The sequence below is a fragment of the Drosophila persimilis genome, unplaced genomic scaffold (assembly GCF_003286085.1).
Source record: "Drosophila persimilis strain 14011-0111.01,24,50 unplaced genomic scaffold, DperRS2 tig00000000-arrow-pilon, whole genome shotgun sequence".
NCBI classification, from domain to species: Eukaryota; Metazoa; Arthropoda; class Insecta; order Diptera; family Drosophilidae; genus Drosophila; species Drosophila persimilis.
Genome location: NW_020825288.1, coordinates 16,290,495 through 16,307,943, shown reverse-complemented (window position 1 = coordinate 16,307,943; position 17,449 = coordinate 16,290,495). Strand labels below are relative to the sequence as shown.

General features: G+C 43.2%; 2 protein-coding genes across 3 annotated transcripts; one reads left to right on the top strand and one right to left on the bottom strand.

Moving 5' to 3' along the window:
• Positions 1-700: 700 nt before the first annotated feature.
• LOC6588555 (activin receptor type-2B) lies at positions 701-5,514 on the top strand. The gene is made up of 6 exons (XM_002013899.2): positions 701-1,184; positions 2,465-2,656; positions 2,732-2,908; positions 3,534-3,679; positions 3,760-4,575; positions 4,641-5,514. The coding sequence occupies exons 1-6, from the start codon at positions 1,136-1,138 to the stop codon at positions 4,818-4,820; spliced, it is 1,560 nt and encodes a 519-aa protein (XP_002013935.1). The 5' UTR covers positions 701-1,135; the 3' UTR covers positions 4,821-5,514.
• A 1,482-nt stretch (positions 5,515-6,996) lies between these two features.
• On the bottom strand, positions 6,997-15,888 carry LOC6588657 (dentin sialophosphoprotein). Of its 2 annotated transcripts, none has more exons than XM_026986056.1 (7): positions 15,512-15,888; positions 10,079-10,156; positions 9,638-10,009; positions 8,942-8,999; positions 8,810-8,881; positions 8,273-8,749; positions 6,997-8,212 (listed from the first exon to the last, which is right to left on the bottom strand). In XM_026986056.1, the coding sequence occupies exons 2-7, from the start codon at positions 10,085-10,087 to the stop codon at positions 8,085-8,087; spliced, it is 1,116 nt and encodes a 371-aa protein (XP_026841857.1). In that variant the 5' UTR covers positions 10,088-10,156; positions 15,512-15,888; the 3' UTR covers positions 6,997-8,084. The 2 variants fall into 2 exon arrangements, with proteins under 2 accessions (XP_026841857.1, XP_026841861.1); XM_026986060.1 differs by having other exon boundaries at positions 8,273-8,746.
• Between the last annotated feature and the right edge of the window lie 1,561 nt (positions 15,889-17,449).

The window sequence follows — 17,449 nt, the reverse complement described above, 5'->3', positions numbered from 1 at the left end:
GCATTTAAAAATAAAACGAAAACAAAACATACCTTGTCACAAAGAATATCAATCAGTGTGACTGTTTTTCGATTTTTCGATAATTCATTCTGTCTGTCCCTCTGAAATATACCAAAAAATATACCGTCTCGTTTTCAAAATATGCCGGAATATACCGATGAAAAAATTAAGATTTATTATATGATGACGGTATCTATCGGCACTTGTGTCATCCCTAACGCCGCCCCATTGCGAACGTCTTGTCGTCTTTAATTTTCAATATATTATATAAAAATCCAATAAATGCAAGTATTTCGAATAGGCCAATCATGTATAGAATTGATTCATCAATCGTACAAAATTGAGTGGGCATGGCTAAATGTTCTATTTAGCTGGTAATATTCAACGGAACAAAGAATATGAGGAATATAGTTTCCAATCCTGACGGAGAACGATTAACCTATTACAAGCCAAGGGGGTATTTAAATTTTCCACTGAAAATAATGAAAATTTAATCATTTTAGCGCAGTTCAGCTGAAAAATATCGTGGTTTTAGAGATGGCATGAATCCTCAAGAATAATTTACAATCAGTAATATTTTCCGCCATTTACCTCAAGTAGTTCAACTATTTAAATACAGGGGGCTTTAGTGGGAATCCGATAGAACCGAACATCGACAGGGTTGTATTTTCCAGAAAAAAAAAAACAAAGTGTAAAATTGAAAAAATCGCCCACAGACTCTAAAACTGAGCAAAGTGCATCAAAAGGGTGCATTTCGAAGGTGTTTAACCAAAATGTGATTGTGAGAAGTGGACAACAGAGCCGCATAACGTTAAAAATGTCCATGGAAGTAGCGTGTGGTCAGCGATTTAGCTGCGAACTCAGCAGCATACATACATAGTCTGCATACAGTGGCGTGTGTCCCGAGACCCGAGATTGCATCGAAAGAGGAAGTATAGTGCTCGAGTGCAAGCCAACCAACCAACCAACAAATCGCCAAAACCTTCAACTTAAAAACTGTGCCAAATAAAAAATATTAACATCCTCACCGTAAACCTAACCACAGTGATCACTCGAGCCAGCGCGCATGCTACAGTTACGTATACACTACCGTACCGTGTGTTGTAAACAAGTTCGAGGGCGATAACGCTTAACAATGTCCAAATACGAATTGGTGCTTTATCTAACGGCGCAGCTTTTACTGGGTATGTATTTTGTTCTACTACACTTGCATCTTGCATATTATGTACGTATGTGTGTGTGTGTGTATACTTGGCGCCTTAATTGCGAGTGCCGTAGTCAATATTATTTGCATTTTCTCGTATATTTCCCTTGCACCGCCTCTGCTTTGTAGTTGTAGTTCTCCCTGTGTTACACACACAAAGTACATATTTGGGGCTGCTGGTTACTATTCGCTCGTGGTTCCATAATCCTTTAGAAAAACACTACTTTGATATCACAGTGCATACCCTGGACATGAAGGTAGATTAGTATTGTGTTAACCAATGCAAATTCCAAGTTAAGGAGCAGTTAAAATGAATAAAGTTGACTGGTATATTTCCGTTGTAACTTAATTGAATTTATAATCTGTACTACTCTTTGTGTGCGGTATAGAAATCCAATGTTTCTCATATTACAGAGTATCAATCGACAGAATCCGTCAACTGCTCAGCTCACTGTGGCCATGTGTGTGTGTGTGTGTGAGAGAGAGAATTTCTTTGAATGGATTGCGTTGCATTTGAAACTTGTTGTGTGGGGGCTCGGGAGCGGGGGCTGAACTCTCTCTCCCATTGCGCTCTCCCTGTTGCTGCTGTTTCCTTTTTCCCCACAAGCGCCACTTTAAACCCATCCCTTTCTGTGTGCATAATGTGCCTGCTTATGTATCTACTTTACTATAAAGCATGCATACTTACACACACACACACACAGAAACGCATGGGGATACATACATATGTGCATGGGAGCAGGCAGCGATCCGATTACCCCAAAGGACAGTGGGGCATAGACTGGTTTTGGCCGGTGCGAATTTATACTACGAACGATTCAATTTGTAATATTTGTGATTGAGAGTTCGATTTTCCCATATAAATTTATAACCTCAAATATATGGCAAATTTGTATAAATTAGAGAGTGTGGTCCCACTGTGCACGCGTATATCCGTGCGGATACAGCTTGTGGCACGGTAGCTGCATTGGGGTTATGCCCACTCAAAGGCTCTGGGCTGTTGGTGTGTGGCCAGTGGAGCTAATTTCGTACCAAAATGGGGTTGCTCTCAATGGGGTCGTCGGTCCACGGTCCACGGTGTGCGAATGTGATATGTGTACAAAGGATAGGAGGGCGCCTACAAAGAGCTCTGGGGATGGGGATGGGGCTGGGGCTGGAGGTCCACTGTACAGCTAAACATTATTTATCCGCCTTTCAAGTTATTTTAGCCGATAATTCCATTAACTTTGATCTTTGCTTTCATTCTGCTCCCCCCAACAGCCTGCTGCTGTATGCCCCATGGCATCCATGGATCCATTCTGCCCGAGGGACACCACAACATCAACTGCGAGCACTACGACGAGAAGATGTGCAACAAGGAGCAGGATTGCACCGTCCGGATCGAGCGGTGTCAGGTGGAGACGGACAAGTTCCCCAGCTGCTATGTGCTGTGGTCCGCCAACGAGGAAACGGGTGAGCATTAAATGAGGATTGGGTGACAGCATACAGGCATTCTGATTGTGGTTTTTTCTCGCACCGTTCCTGCAGGCGCCAAGAAAATCAAAATGAAGGGCTGCTTCACCGACATGCACGAATGCAATCAGACGGAGTGCGTGACCAGCGCGGAGCCCCGGCAGGGCAACATGCACTTTTGCTGCTGCAAGGGATCGCTTTGCAACTCGGACCAGAAGTGGATACCCACAACGACAGAGGCAACGACGCAAGGTGAGTTTTGGGCCCACACGGTGTTCCTGTTTGGAGTTTTGTCATTGCTCTGTTTACCCCAATTTTTGTACATTTTATTTTCATATTTTCCGCAACTTGTTTTTTACTTGCGAGGGGCGTTTGGCTCCCTTGCCCTAGCCACCCAACCATCTGCCATCCGAGGCAGCAGCGTTTTTCGTGCTAACGAACTCTCGACGCGAAGTGGCGCCGCAGCCCCAGCAACCCCAGGAGCAGCATGTGTTGCAATTTCTGCCCTCCCGTGCACGTTCGTGCGCTCTTTTCATTTTTTTTTTGTATTTTTCATTTCATTTTGGGGTGTTGCTGCCGCTGCTGCAAAGGCGGGCCAGGCCTTTGCCTCGGTTCGAGCGTCTTTTGTGCCCTGCTCTTTGTTGTTTTGTTCTTGGGCTTAGCCCTCTTTTATCTCAAACGAAATGAGGGAAAAAGAGATGCAAAATTGGGGGCGAACTTTCGTTTTTTGGTTCTCGTTTTGCCTTTGAGCAACACCCAACGGGGGCAGGCACATGCACCCTGCCCCAACCAAGGGTGCCACTTGAGATGTTGTTCACCTGTGGCAAGCGCTTAAAGCCCTCTTTAATGTACGTGCCATGCTCGTTCGCCATTGCAGTGCCCAAGGAGAAGACGCAGGACGGAAGCGATTTAATATACATATACGTTGGCACTTCGGTGTTTACCGTCCTCATGGTCATACTGGGCATGGGCCTGCTCCTCTATCGGCGTCGCAAGCAGGCCCACTTCAATGAGATACCCACGGTAAGTTCTCAAACCATCCTGCGCCCACCGTATTGCCTATCAGCTGTAACAAATTCTTTAACAAATTCCATTTTATCCAGCATGAGGCGGAAATCACCAACTCCTCACCGCTGCTCAGCAATCGTCCAATACAGCTGCTAGAGCAGAAGGCGAGCGGTCGATTTGGCGATGTGTGGCAAGGAAAACTGCTTTCCCAGGATGTCGCCGTGAAAATCTTTCGCATGCAGGAGAAAGAGTCGTGGACCACGGAGAACGAAATCTACAAGCTGCCCCGCATGAGTCATCCCAACATTCTGGAGTTCCTGGGCGTGGAGAAGCACATGGACAAGCCGGAGTATTGGCTGATCTCCACCTATCAGCACAACGGATCGCTCTGCGACTACCTTAAGTCGCACACCATTACCTGGCTGGAGTTGGTCCGCATTGCTGAGTCCATGGCTAACGGATTGGCCCATTTACACGAGGAAATTCCAGCCTCGAAGGCCGATGGCCTGAAGCCCTCCATAGCGCATCGAGACTTCAAGTCCAAGAACGTTCTGCTCAAGGGAGATCTGACAGCGTGCATTGCAGACTTTGGCCTGGCCATGATCTTCCAGCCCGGCAAGCCCTGCGGTGACACTCACGGGCAGGTGGGCACGCGCCGTTACATGGCGCCCGAGGTGCTCGAGGGAGCTATAAACTTCAACAGAGACGCCTTTCTGCGCATCGATGTCTATGCTTGTGGCCTGGTCTTGTGGGAGATGGTATCTCGTTGCGACATTGTGGGACCAGTGGGCGAGTTTCAGCTGCCGTTCGAGGCCGAGCTCGGTCAGCGTCCCACCCTGGACGAGGTGCAGGAGAGCGTGGTGATGAAGAAGCTGCGTCCACGTTTGCTCAACTCATGGCGCGCTCATCCGGTGAGTGCTCGAGACTTGGCTTTTGTCCTGGAATATATTCATAATACTCTGTGATCTTTCCCTAGGGTCTGAGTGTGTTCTGCGACACCATGGAGGAGTGCTGGGATCACGATGCTGAGGCCCGTCTCAGCTCGTCATGCGTGATGGAGCGCTTCTCCCAAATTAACAAGTACCCGTCGACACAGCTGCTCATCAAGAATCACGTCAACATCGATGACGCCAAGGAGTCGACGAACTGCTTATAGAAGCGGTACTAAGTCACAGCCCCAAGGGCAGGGCTGTGACTTGCCAACCAATCAATCGAAAGCCTTTTGCTCAGCAGTCGTTAGTTGATAGTTGGATAATTAAGTGCGATCGCTGGCAAATTGGCAGCATGTTTCGTTTATAGATTTATAGTTTTATAACATCGTCATCAGCAGATATCACACTCACTCGCACCCACATACAGCCATGATCTTGCATCCGTTAGAAGTGAGCTAAGACATACGAGTAAACTAAGCTAAACAGAACAAAGCGGAGCGTTAGACGTTAGACGTTGCTACTTGCAGTAATAGATGTGTTAGTAACTCATCCCACATTGACTTCATTGACTGATAACCGTACATATATACTGATACATATACATATATGCATACATACACGTAACGTAGCTTTTGTTTATCATTTAAAAGTAATATTTGTGCGCAACCGCAAACTGTTGAAATTATTGTCACGCCAAGCCTTTTGATTCTTTCATTGGTTCGTCAACGAACGTCTCTTTTATATTGTTAGCTATCCGGTAGGCTAATTGTTATTTTCTACAACTATTACCTTACCTTTTAAGTTTACATTTTAACCTGTAGTCATAGTGTTTTTATTTCCCGCACACTCTCGTTTGACCTTAATGTGCGCGTGTCTTTCGATGTTGTATTTTGAATAAACAAAAAAAACATTTTTTAACTCCCTTACGCTTACCACTTGATTTGATCGACTTATTATTTGATTTGCTTCAGTTTTATAGTTGTTGTATAGTTTGAATCGTAGTGCCAACGACCCTCAGAGCTCACTTATGCATGCAAATGTGTAATTATATATGTAATTGTATTCTAATTCTACTGGACAGTACAAGCATCACCTGAAGTTTTCAAATGAAAGTTTCTTTTTAACGAGAATCTAACATAAGCGCATATACATTATATATTATATATATCTACATCTACACCTATACTATATATATACACACACACACAGTTACACATAAAAGCATAGGCACATGGAAACACACGCAGACTTAGGAGGTTTGTGAATAATATGAATCACACGCTGCATCCATTGTCAGCATTATAATCCATAAACCTATCTAGATCGAACATCGGTAGGGAGGCGAACTTACAACGCAAAACATGTAAAATAAGTAAAAGAAAAAGTCGTCGGGCGATGAGTAAGTATGTTAAATATTATTAAAACGAAAGTAAGTCTTACCATGTTATCATAGGAGGGATGCAGGTGCGACACATGCATCTAGATCTATTAATATTCTGTATATTGTTTGGAAGAGTTGAATGATTTCCTTTGAAATTCTGTTTGCTCAGCGTCAGTTCTTATCAATGGCTAACCGTATGCGCAAGTATCTCTTCTTTCTTCATTCATGTAAGATATCAACTACACACAAAGCAACACACAACAAAACAACACGAAACAAATCGAAACAAAGCTTCATTACCTGATTTTTTTTGAGCAACTTACAACAAAAAAATAGTTTATTATGCAAAAACAGGATTAATCTTAATAATAGAACGAATTTTGTTATGCTGCATTTAGTTTGTATAATTTCCATTGGTGCTGGAAGATCATGTAACATATTAGCCATGATAAGCCATGATAATAAAGGTAATAAGAATCAGTATTCAGTATTCAGAGAGCGAGGAAAACATGAAATATGTTAGTATATTTAATCAAAGTAGTTTGTTACATATCAGAATGCTGCTACATGGGGGGGAAATAAACCAAACGAATACATAGAACAAGCCATTTCCAATCGAGTTGCAGAGACATTTTTATAAAATTATACAAAAGCGAAAACAGAACGCCAATAGAAATTTTTCTATATCTTGTATGCACTTCATAAATCAATAAACAACTGAACAAAAATGAACACGTGTGAGCGGTCAAATAATGAAAATGTTTTTAAAACATCCCATTTTTCGAATATCATCAGCAAAGTTTTATAAAAACCTATTAGTAAAAAAATTATATACGAATGGATTGCAAGTCATGTTAATGAGAAATTTATATGAATAATAAAAAGATCTTTGATAATAATGGATTTCAAATAAAGTTAAAAATAAGCAAATGTTTGATAAAGAAAAAAACCCCGGCCACCTGTGTTTTCCTCCAATAAAAAGGCAAATTTTTCCAGCTTTCGTTCCTTTTTATTTTTTTATTACAAATTTCTTCCAATACGAGTATACATGTACATTGTAGTAAATACAGACTATTTGGGTTATATAATTCAACAATACATTTAGGAAAAATCTAGCCTTGAGCTACACATACCACATATACGGATGAATTACAATTATTGTGTAAGAATTTAAGGGTTTGAGTACGGTTTAATGAGGGGTTAGGGAGTTTTTAGAGTTATATCCCGCATCAACTTATCGAACCGAATCGAATCGAACGAATATAGACTGTGGAGTATATAGACTGGCTTAATTCGCCGAAAATAGAAAATATATGTTCGAGTATGTTTTTTATGTACAATCATCTACGTATTTTTTGACTTTGGACCATTTCAGTTTTAGTTCTACATTCGTTCGTGTTCTGTTCTCTGTTCGCTGTTCTTTCCTCTCTTATCAGACTTATCCTTAGCTTCTAGGCTTGTCCTCCGTCAGAGATCTGCGTCTCTATGTCTGGGGAAAAAAATCGATCTCTATCAAATGCAAATTGTATGTAAAGCATTCCATGTCCTGTGCGTTCTGAATGGGTGTATTACTAAAATATATTATATGTATATATCTGTTCAGTATATCTATTAATTTTGTTTGTTTGTTTGTATGTTTCGCATTCTGTATCTGTGTGTATAGTCACCTATGCCTCTTATGATATCGAGTATATCTTTATTGGGGGCTCTGTAGCTAGTCGAGCTGTAACTAGGTCTAGGGCTAAACATATAAAGTTTATATAATAGTATATATAATATATAGGTATTAATGTATATAAGTACTTTTTGAGTTTGTACGATATGTTTGTCCTAGGGAGAATAGAATCGCGTTTGAAGAGAAAACGTTGCAATTGGAGATACAAGATACAATATACGAGTGTATGCAGTATGTAGGGACGGTTTCTAGGTTCGCAAAGCGGTCGCACTAGTGGAGAGACTAGCGGGGCAAAGGGGTGGAGTATACAAGAATATAGATAGCACTGTGCAACAGAATCAGACCCATCTCCAATCTTTGGTTCCTTTCTAAAACCTGCGAGTGTTGCTCAGTGTAAGTGTAGTATAAACAGATCTATAGATCGGGGTTCCCTCAGTAGGGGTCTTCATTGCCGCCGGAGGAGACACCGCACTTGGAGCGGAGTATGGCCGCCAGTCGCTGCGTCAGTGGTTCTGTGGGTGACTCCGAGTCGCTGCACGAAGCGGAAGGCACCTTGTTTCCTGCAACAAAGAGTAACGGATCGTCAAATCCCGAACTGCGATGCATTTGGGGCCACTCACCATTGCTAACATCCAGATCTGTGGCCGTGGTGTCCTTGAGGCCAAAGCTCAGGCTGATTGGAACAATGTCGTCCTCCTCCTCCAGCAGCAGACTCGAGTAGGAGTGGGTGGTGTTGTCGCTGCGCCCGCCTCCGCCGCTCGACGAGTTGCGCGAGGAGCCCGAGTCATTGTGGCTGTGGGAATGAGAGTGGGAGTGGGAGTGCGGCACGGCCAGGCCATCGACAGCAGCTAGATCCTGCTGCTCATCGATCGGCAGCTCGAAGTCATCGCCACTGCTGCTGCTCTCCTCCTCGCCCTCCACATCGACATTGTCAATTTCATCGTCACCCCAGCCGTTGTCCTCCTCGGAACAGTTGTTGCTACTGTCACTCCCGTCGCCATCGCCATCGCCTTCAGCATCAGATTCATGTAGGTCCAGAGCCAGTTCGGCTGATGAAGATTTATTGTAGTTCTCGTCGCTGTCGCTGGACGCGGCTACTGCGGCACAGGAGAGAGGATTAATTCACTATTCTCGCGGCTGGCTACCAGCTCACTCACCTCCCCGCAGCTTGTCCAGGATGAGGGGATAGAACTCCTTTGCCGTGCTGTTGTTGGGCTCGTATTGGAGGACTAAACAGCAGGAAAATATATACTATAAGTGCACTCCAGAAATACCTTTTCTGTACTCACTCAGTTTGCAATATTTCAATGCCTTTTTGTAGTCCTTGAGCATGACGGCGGACAGGAACTGCAGGAGAAACAACGCACAATATACTTATATATCAAACAATATAGCGAATGCCATCAAATCCCTTTTGAAATTCTCATAACATCTCAATAACAATGGCTGCCTCCTGCTCATACATCCTGGCTGCCCTGTTCCACTGGCCCACATCGGGCGGAGCGGAGGACAAAAAAGTTGACTCTTCTGAAAGTTGAATGCGCTCGGAAGGCAATTTATTAGCAATCAATACGTTGGAATGCAGAGCAAGAGGGTGCAACGCTCGGTCGCGTAATCCTCCAGAAAGGACTTAAAATTAAATCCCCAATCTCTGCTGACAGTGCAGCAATTTGCATTTGCATAAGGTCTGTTGCGTCTTAGTAACCTTGCCAAGGGCCAGAAGTGTGCCCCACTCAGGTAATCAGATAGGGGTAGTCAAGGCTGCAGCGATTAGCACAAAGAGGTGCTACCTACGACTCATCCGCTCTGATGAACGTACATATATTACTTGTAATTAGCGGTACCGGGTTCTTTAAAGGTCACTACCTTTAAAAATATTCTTGATCTCTTTTGGTAACAAAATCTGATGGTTTCTCAGCTACGATTGTTTTCCCCAACGTTGTTGGGTATATACAGATCGATATTCTGTTCTGTATATGCATTACCTCAGCGAGAAACTCAGTGGGGGCGGATATACTCTCGTCAGCATCTGTGTACTCGGACAGGCTCTGGCTGAGGTCCTCGCTGGAAGCGGAAGTTGGCAGAGTGGACGCCGATGCAGCTGCAGCAGCGGCGGCTCCGTTCATTATGTTTATGTTATTTGCTGTGGCCAACGTTGTGGGGCAGCCGCCTGCCACCACTCCACCTCCACCTCCAGCTGCTGCTGCTGCTGCTGCTGCTGTTACTGCTGCTACTGCTGTCGAGTTTGTGGTTGGGGCAACACCTGCTCCCATCAGGGCATTATCGTTGTCCGTGTGGCTGCTGTTGGGCTTGACCGCATAGACGCCATTGCCATTCGACTTGTCCATGTAGAGAAGCTAAACAGGAGGGATTACGAAAGAAATACTAGTCATAGGGTATTACATTAGGTAATGAGAACTACTTACATTTGACATGATCGCTAGGTATTATTTTATTATTTCGAGTATTCTTACTGCTTTATTGAGGCATTCTCAAGTAATGGTCTGAAAAAGGAGTTGAAAAAGAGTGAAATTTAAAGTTTGAATAGATCTTGATTGGCCTTTGATGAGTGCTTGGGACTGCAGCAAATGCTTCGAGTCCCGAGGCACATCCCTAATTGGATTGCCTCACCTTCGACCTTTCCAGGACAGGACAGGACTTTGTTAAATGCTAAAAGTCAAATGCTAATTTCGCTTCTTTCGGATCAGAGCAGACACTCGCTTTCTGGCCCTGGTAATAGGCGAGCTAACCGCTAAGATAATTTTAGCCAGATTGGCGCAAAAAGCGAAATCAAATGACGTGGTCTGGTGGCAGCGCAGCCGAGCCGGATTCCCCCTTGGGGGGCTTCTTTGCTCAACTAGTGGTATAAGGCTGCTCGACACGCGAACAAACGAGTATTTGCATGATTGTGGGCTCCGCTCTGTGGGGCATGTGTGAGAAGTGGAAATGTACAAAATTGTTGGCGTTGTTTTCTGCCCGTTTAATTGGCGCGCGACATGCGCCACGCCTGGAGGTATGCAACGAATGTTTGCTTCTGCAGACACACTCGTACTCTCCCCGTTGTATCTGTCTGCCCCATTCAATAATTGAAAGTTATGTGTGTGGCTCTGAGTAGAGTACTCTTTTTTCCGGGGTCTTGCCGCAAAGTCTCAAGGCCCCGTGGCCCATCATTAAAACCAATAAATTTGCTTTACCGCTCGACAAGCGGATGATTTACTTAACTGACTTTGCTCTGGGTCTGGCAGGATCTGACTGTAAAATCAATATCAATAATGGCATATCTGTCGACGTGCTGACGTTCCTGTAATTGCTTGTTTACTTTTCTCCGTTCCGTACGCCGTCCGGTCCAAATGGCACTTAATTGTATTTTATACCCAATGCATTGAATCCTAATTGCTTCGTTCCTCGTCTGTGTCTATGTCTGGGTCTGGTTCTGGGTCTGGTTCTGGGGTCTCTTTCCCCCCTTTAACTCCAATGTCATTCTGCCTGTCGCTTTGGTCTCTCTCAGGGCCTGTCTTTATAAACAACACGTCAGTCACTCAATTGTCTGTGATTTGTTTGCTTTTCGGTTGATCCTCTTTCACGTTTTTGGCCTTTTTAAATGTCAGACATGTCTGTGCCGGCTGGGCGACCAGCCGCACAGAAAGTCTATCTAAAACTTGTTTCCTTTCTATATATATACATATGTACATGGTATATAGTAGTTCTGATTCTCCGGTGCATTTACAAGTTGGCTAAAACTTCCTGAACATGTTGCTCTTTGGTTATGATTTGCAGCGAACAATTTTTAAAGAGAAAGACTTTGGATTTTCTCGCCATGTGCTAAAGTTCTCGCGACAGTTTCAGTTCTGTGGTGGCTTCTCCTTAGTTCATTTAGAACTAGTGGAATAACTAATTTCGAAACAACTTCTAATACGTGAAGTTCGAGGAGGAGAAAAGTTTTTCCAATGGATTTTCTCCAGAGATTACTAACTTTATTGTTTTTGTTCAACAGCAAGAAAGCTTTCGCTGAACTTTACTTACGAGAAAAAGAGGTGTTCCATTGAATCTGTGCGATCCTGAACACGTGGTTTGCAGCGTAACGAAACCATTTTCATTTGCATAATTAATATGTCTGCGGGGAAATTGAATTTCCATTGCTGGCCACTCACCTCTCCCCAAGCAGAAGGCAACACCGAAAGCAACCCTTTCAGAACGAACCAAATTTAAAGTCAGCGAACCGGAAAGTTATATGTACATATATGGATGTACATATGTATGTATATCTATGTGTGTATTTACGGGTAGTCGGAAGTACTTGTATGTGGTGGTTTGTGATGGGGTCAGATGGCGTCCACAGTGCAGTAAAATTGCATAAAAAGTCATTACAGTTACTGCATTTCGGTTGTCCAGTTTGAAAATGTAGCGAATAATTTATAACAAACACTTAAAAGCGACGGCGCGGCGATACGAATCCGAGGCTCGAACGTTTGCCAAATTGCCGCCCGGTTGGGGCTTATTTAGGCCCAAACAACATGCAATATGTAACTGTTCGGCCGATGGCAGTCCTGGCACTCTCCGGCTGCCAACAACCAACCCAAGGAACAGGGGAAGCCGTCTAAGCCGAAGGTCCTTGCCATTGGCTATTCAGCCAAAGTTAGCCAGGACACGAGCCGTTAATGAGTTTTCCAGAAAATACTACAAAGAATGCTCCATCATTGCCGGTGTCCAATGCTGGAATTTGTCAATAAAAGGAGAATTTATGATGAGGAGCAACGAAACGACTTTTCAAACTGTAATAACATTTCGTTTTTATTTATATATGTACAGATATCCCTAGTGTACGTTTCGGCACCTTCCTTAGACTTGGAACAGAGACGAGAGATGGAACTGCGGCCAAATTGCCGAATTACAATGATCGCCCAAAGGTTGTTATCGTTAGATGCTGCCGAAATTACGTTTTCGGCACTTTGAGTGGCTGCCAAGCGTTGGCCATAGAACTGCTTTTCCCCCTCAAAAAGGTCCTATATATACATATATGCATAGTCCTACTGAAGCTGTTTAAAAAGTACCTCGAAAGCTGTCGTCAAGCTATAACTATTATGATTTTCATTGAAAGTTTTACCATTTAAGATGTGTAGTTGTAAAAAAGTTCCTGAATTTTCCGTACATCATCGAAATGAAATGGAAATGATGTGAGCGAACCAAAAAGGTTCAGTTTTTGTACAACTTTTCCCGCAAGAGTACTTTCAGTTTCTTTTGCTGGAAAATCTCGTGAAATTCTACCAAACTGAAATGAAATGAAAACTTTAACGACCGTTTATGGAAATACCAAACTTCTTTAACTACGTTTGTATGTATAAGGTTCTTCCGGCTTAAAGAAACTTTAAGATACGCTGAAACGAAAAGCGTAATTTAAAGCTGCACTTTTTGCGGTTCTCCCACTATCATATTTCATCGTTTCCAGGCAAAGAAAATTTACAAAAAAGGAAAAACTTTCCCACACAATACTCTCTAGCGGACCAAAAAGTTGTCTATGAAAAGTTGGATTTGCCACCACCGCACACCGGCCAAGGACGGGGGCAATAAGCGGTTTGTTGTGGTCATTGCCTTTATATGAATTGCAATCGATATTCAGAGGCGGCTGATTGGATGGTATCTATTCGACTATCGCCGAACTGAATGCGGCTTAGATGGCCAATGAAGCGGCAAATAATCAATTATGATACTTTACAGCTACCACATACATACATACATACATACACACATGAATGTGGAACACCTCTGACAGGCCGGCTTATGTGGCGCATACGCAATATTTCCTTGGCTGGGACTTTGCTTTGAGGTTTCCTGAATCCAACAAAATCCCAATGCAAAAGTCCTATACAATAGAACCAAACAATGCGGGTTTTCAGGAGAATATTGCGCATTGTCAGTGCGTGGTTTTGTTATTCGTCCTTATGAGCGTGCAATGTAGATAGTATATAAAAGTGTGTGGGCTTAGTATATGGTTCACATCGTAGGTATTTGTGCCGACTTGATGCACTCACCCAGTAGGCACCTCAGCTGGGCCACATCCACTATACCATGAGCCACTCATACTCGCATTCATTCACCGACCCACGCCGCATAAGTCGCTCAAGTGGTAATTAAAATTATACCAACAAAGCGACAGCTCTAGGGCTAAGAAAGAGAGACCAGGGGGGGTGAGGGTGAAAGCCTGATGGAGCCCCTGGGTGTCACAGAAAGCAAAGCGGAAACGTTGTGACCAAGAGAGTCTCTCTGCTGATGGCTGCGAGTCTTCGAGCTTGGGTTCTACTTGCTGTATTGCCGTGGCATACACGCTAACAAGTTGCGGCTGTTCACACACATTCAAAGGCCCACATAGCCATGCATACACTGAAAGCAAGTGAGTCGACTAAGTCGAGGGATTCGACAATGAGATACCCATTAGGCAGTAGATTGCAGGTTTTAGTAACCGATATATCTTATAATATGAAACGTATTAAAGTTCTTGAGGGGTTTTTCTCGATTCACAGATCGGGGAGTTTGAGAGTTCTGGGAAACAATATCGATTGCTTTCTTCTGTATGTTACATAGATTTCTTTGAACACATTATACCCCTTGTACTTGCACGCCACGAGAACGGTGGATAAAAATACTCATACATATGCGCTTTGACAAGTTGAAATATTTATGAGTGCCCGTCGACTCGACCTAAAGACGCTGGTGACAAGCCAAGAAGAGCCTGAAACAAAAACGAGTACACAAAAAAAGAAAACAATAATGAAAAGAATACTAAAAATACTACCTACACATATGCATACAAACGTACCTATGTAAGTATGTACATGCGAGTATGTATTTTTAATTTCTAAACTACAGTTAGTCATTAAATATGTATTTAGACACAATTTTGCGAGACCAATTTCAATGGTTACATTATCATCAGCGACTAATTGCTTATATAAATTGAATTATAGAATCGTTCCAACTTTTGAATTTAAGCCTGCGTCAAATACATGAAGATGAAGCGGTGTCTTGCAGTGTGCTTCACATAATTCCTGAGTCTTATATCTATTTGAACCAAATACGATGCAATTTAATACGGTCCTTTCACATCGTTCCGTTGAATCGCTGTAGTAGAAGACGGCGTGCCTCCTGTCACAATCCCCCGTGCCAAAGGGCTTGCCAACGCAATCGGGACTTATCGCCTCCAACAGGGTAAAGGAAATCGCAAGCAAGATCGCCAGCAGTTTCATGTTCGACATCGTTTCAAAGGAAAATCCAGACAAAACGATTCTGAATCAGAATTTCTGATGAAGCAAGTAAGGTCTGTGACTAGTGGAACTAATCTGTAACTTAGTTAATACGCTTTTTCAGCCAGAAACTTGATTCATTTTACACGTAATTTTCTTAAATAATACAGGGTGATGTTCTTCCTCCCAGTATTCTGCACTCAGCCGTCACCATCAAAGTACGGTCATGCATACATATATGTACATATGATATGAGCAGAGAAACTGGAACTGATTTTTCCCGGAACTATACATAATCCTAGCACTATATGGATCAACACCTCTCGGTCTTCTCGGTTGATCGTTTAGTGCATCATTAAAAATACTCTACTGAGCAGAAACTTTCGAGTGCTCGACACTTTCGTGCGGCAACCGTTGCCGCCTTCGAGTGGCAAAAATTAAGTACATACGAGTATGTATGTTTGTATGTACATATGTATATAATGCACAAAAAATTAAAATTGCAAAAAGAGGAGGAAGATGGTGAAGCTTCCGCCAAGGGTGAATTTTAGTGCGTCTGGAAGGGACGGCTAGAATCTGCCATAAATTGTATGGACTTGCTGACAGAGCAGAGTCGCCTACCTTCAAATATTTACGAGTTGTGGCACCTCCTCGCGGCTGCCACCTGGTTAATGCATCCTCCAGCCTCGCTCTTTCGCTACTGCGTTGTTGGTAAGTCCCAGGCTTAATTAGCAGCAGGTCCCAGGACTGTCCTCGAATTAAAGATTCAGCGGTGAGGGGGAAAACTAATTAACGGTTAGCGCGTGTGTTTTTCTCGGCTACTATGCAGCTGGGGCTGGAAACTTTTCGACTGCCCAACTGTTTCTGACGCGCTTTTAACACACACACAAAAGCCCAGCGACTGGCTCTTCGGTTTTCCCTTATGGTTCAATTTGTTGCACAATTTCTTGGAAAATAATCTTTGTTGCAGCGGAAAATGGAAACACTTCTTTGCTAGGGCCAAAACTTGCGTTTCGCTTTATTAACAGGAGTCGACGACTGAGCGAAATGTCCTTTTTATACACACTTGTTCGCTTTTGCTTTGCCAAGGCGAGAGCTTTTGGGGCTCTCTCCTTCTCTAGCTTCCTGTATCTCTCTCTCAAGCTCAGAGAAACGTCTAAAATTTCTCTCGCGGTTTGTTATACCCGATACTCAAAATAAGTATTGGGGTATATTTGATTTGTGGTAAAAGTGGATGTGTGTAACGTCCAGAAGGAATCGTTTCCGACCCCATAAAGTATATATATTCTTGATCAGCATCAATAGCCGAGTCGTTTGAGCCATGTCTGTCTGTCCGTCTGTCCGTCCGTCCGTCTGTCCGTCCCCTTTAGCGCCTAGTGCTCAAAGACTATAAGAGCTAGAGCAACGATGTTTTGGATCCAGACTTCTGTCATATGTCACTGCTACAAAAATATTTAAAAACTTCGCCCCGCCCACTTTCGCCCCCACAAAGGACGAAAATCTGTTGCATCCACAATATTGCAGATTCGAGAAAACTAAAAACGCAGAATCATAGATAATGACCATATCTATCAGATTGCTGAATCTGGATCAGATCGGATTTTGTAACCAAAAGCAAGAAATCAATTTGCAGTGGCTACGCAGCGCCCGACGTCACGCTCAGACTGATTTTCTGTCTCTCTCGCACGCACTCTTTGTGGTGTCGCTTAATATTAGCGGCGTGTGCCATACTGACTTAGTATCGGGTATAACTGTAGAGTTGCGGTGTCCGCAGCAACTCACAACGTTCCCCCTCGTTTTGTGTTTAAGTTTGCGAAAATCCGAAAAGCTTTTTTAGTTACAGGGTGCCCAAAGTTCAACGGCTTTGTTCGTAGGCCATACTTTGATCAAAGGAATTTTTATAATTTTATTTGGTATTATATGTATGTATTTATTGCCGCGTATTGACTATGGTTTGATCGATAGATGATCATTAAATACAGATATTGGATAAATAATGGTTACATCTAATTTTTCAGTAACAATTATTGTAAAAATGCACAGTCGAGAGAACTGCAACTGTGATGGGTGCTGACCTAGGAGAGCTTTTATTTATTTATCCACACCTCCAAAGGAAATCCTTGCAAGCTGCCGCTAGGTAAGTTTGGCTTCAAAAGCTTAAAAGCCTTGGCGGAGAGCTGAGCTGAAATAAGCTTTTAGATTTAAGCTCTTAGCTTTTTGTCCCTCGCGTGCGTTCCATTACTTTGAGTTCGTAAAATAATGTTCTTTTCATTTAGTTTTAATTTTCATTGTGTTTGTCTTTTCGAGTGATCTACACTCAGTGGCGGCATTACGGCCGGGGTATACTCGCAGGTGTTCACAGAAATTTATTTGATCTCTGGATGTGGTTGCTGAAAGATAGTCTCGTGGTTCAATAATAAGGCGTGGATTAAGCGGTACAAAGAAATAGGGTTATTTTATTGATCTTAAAAGGTACAGAGCTTAGTATATGCTCGGGTTCTCCTTCTGGCTCTTTCTTCGGGATCGTCTTTCGGGGTGGCCGCACGTGGCGGATAGCTG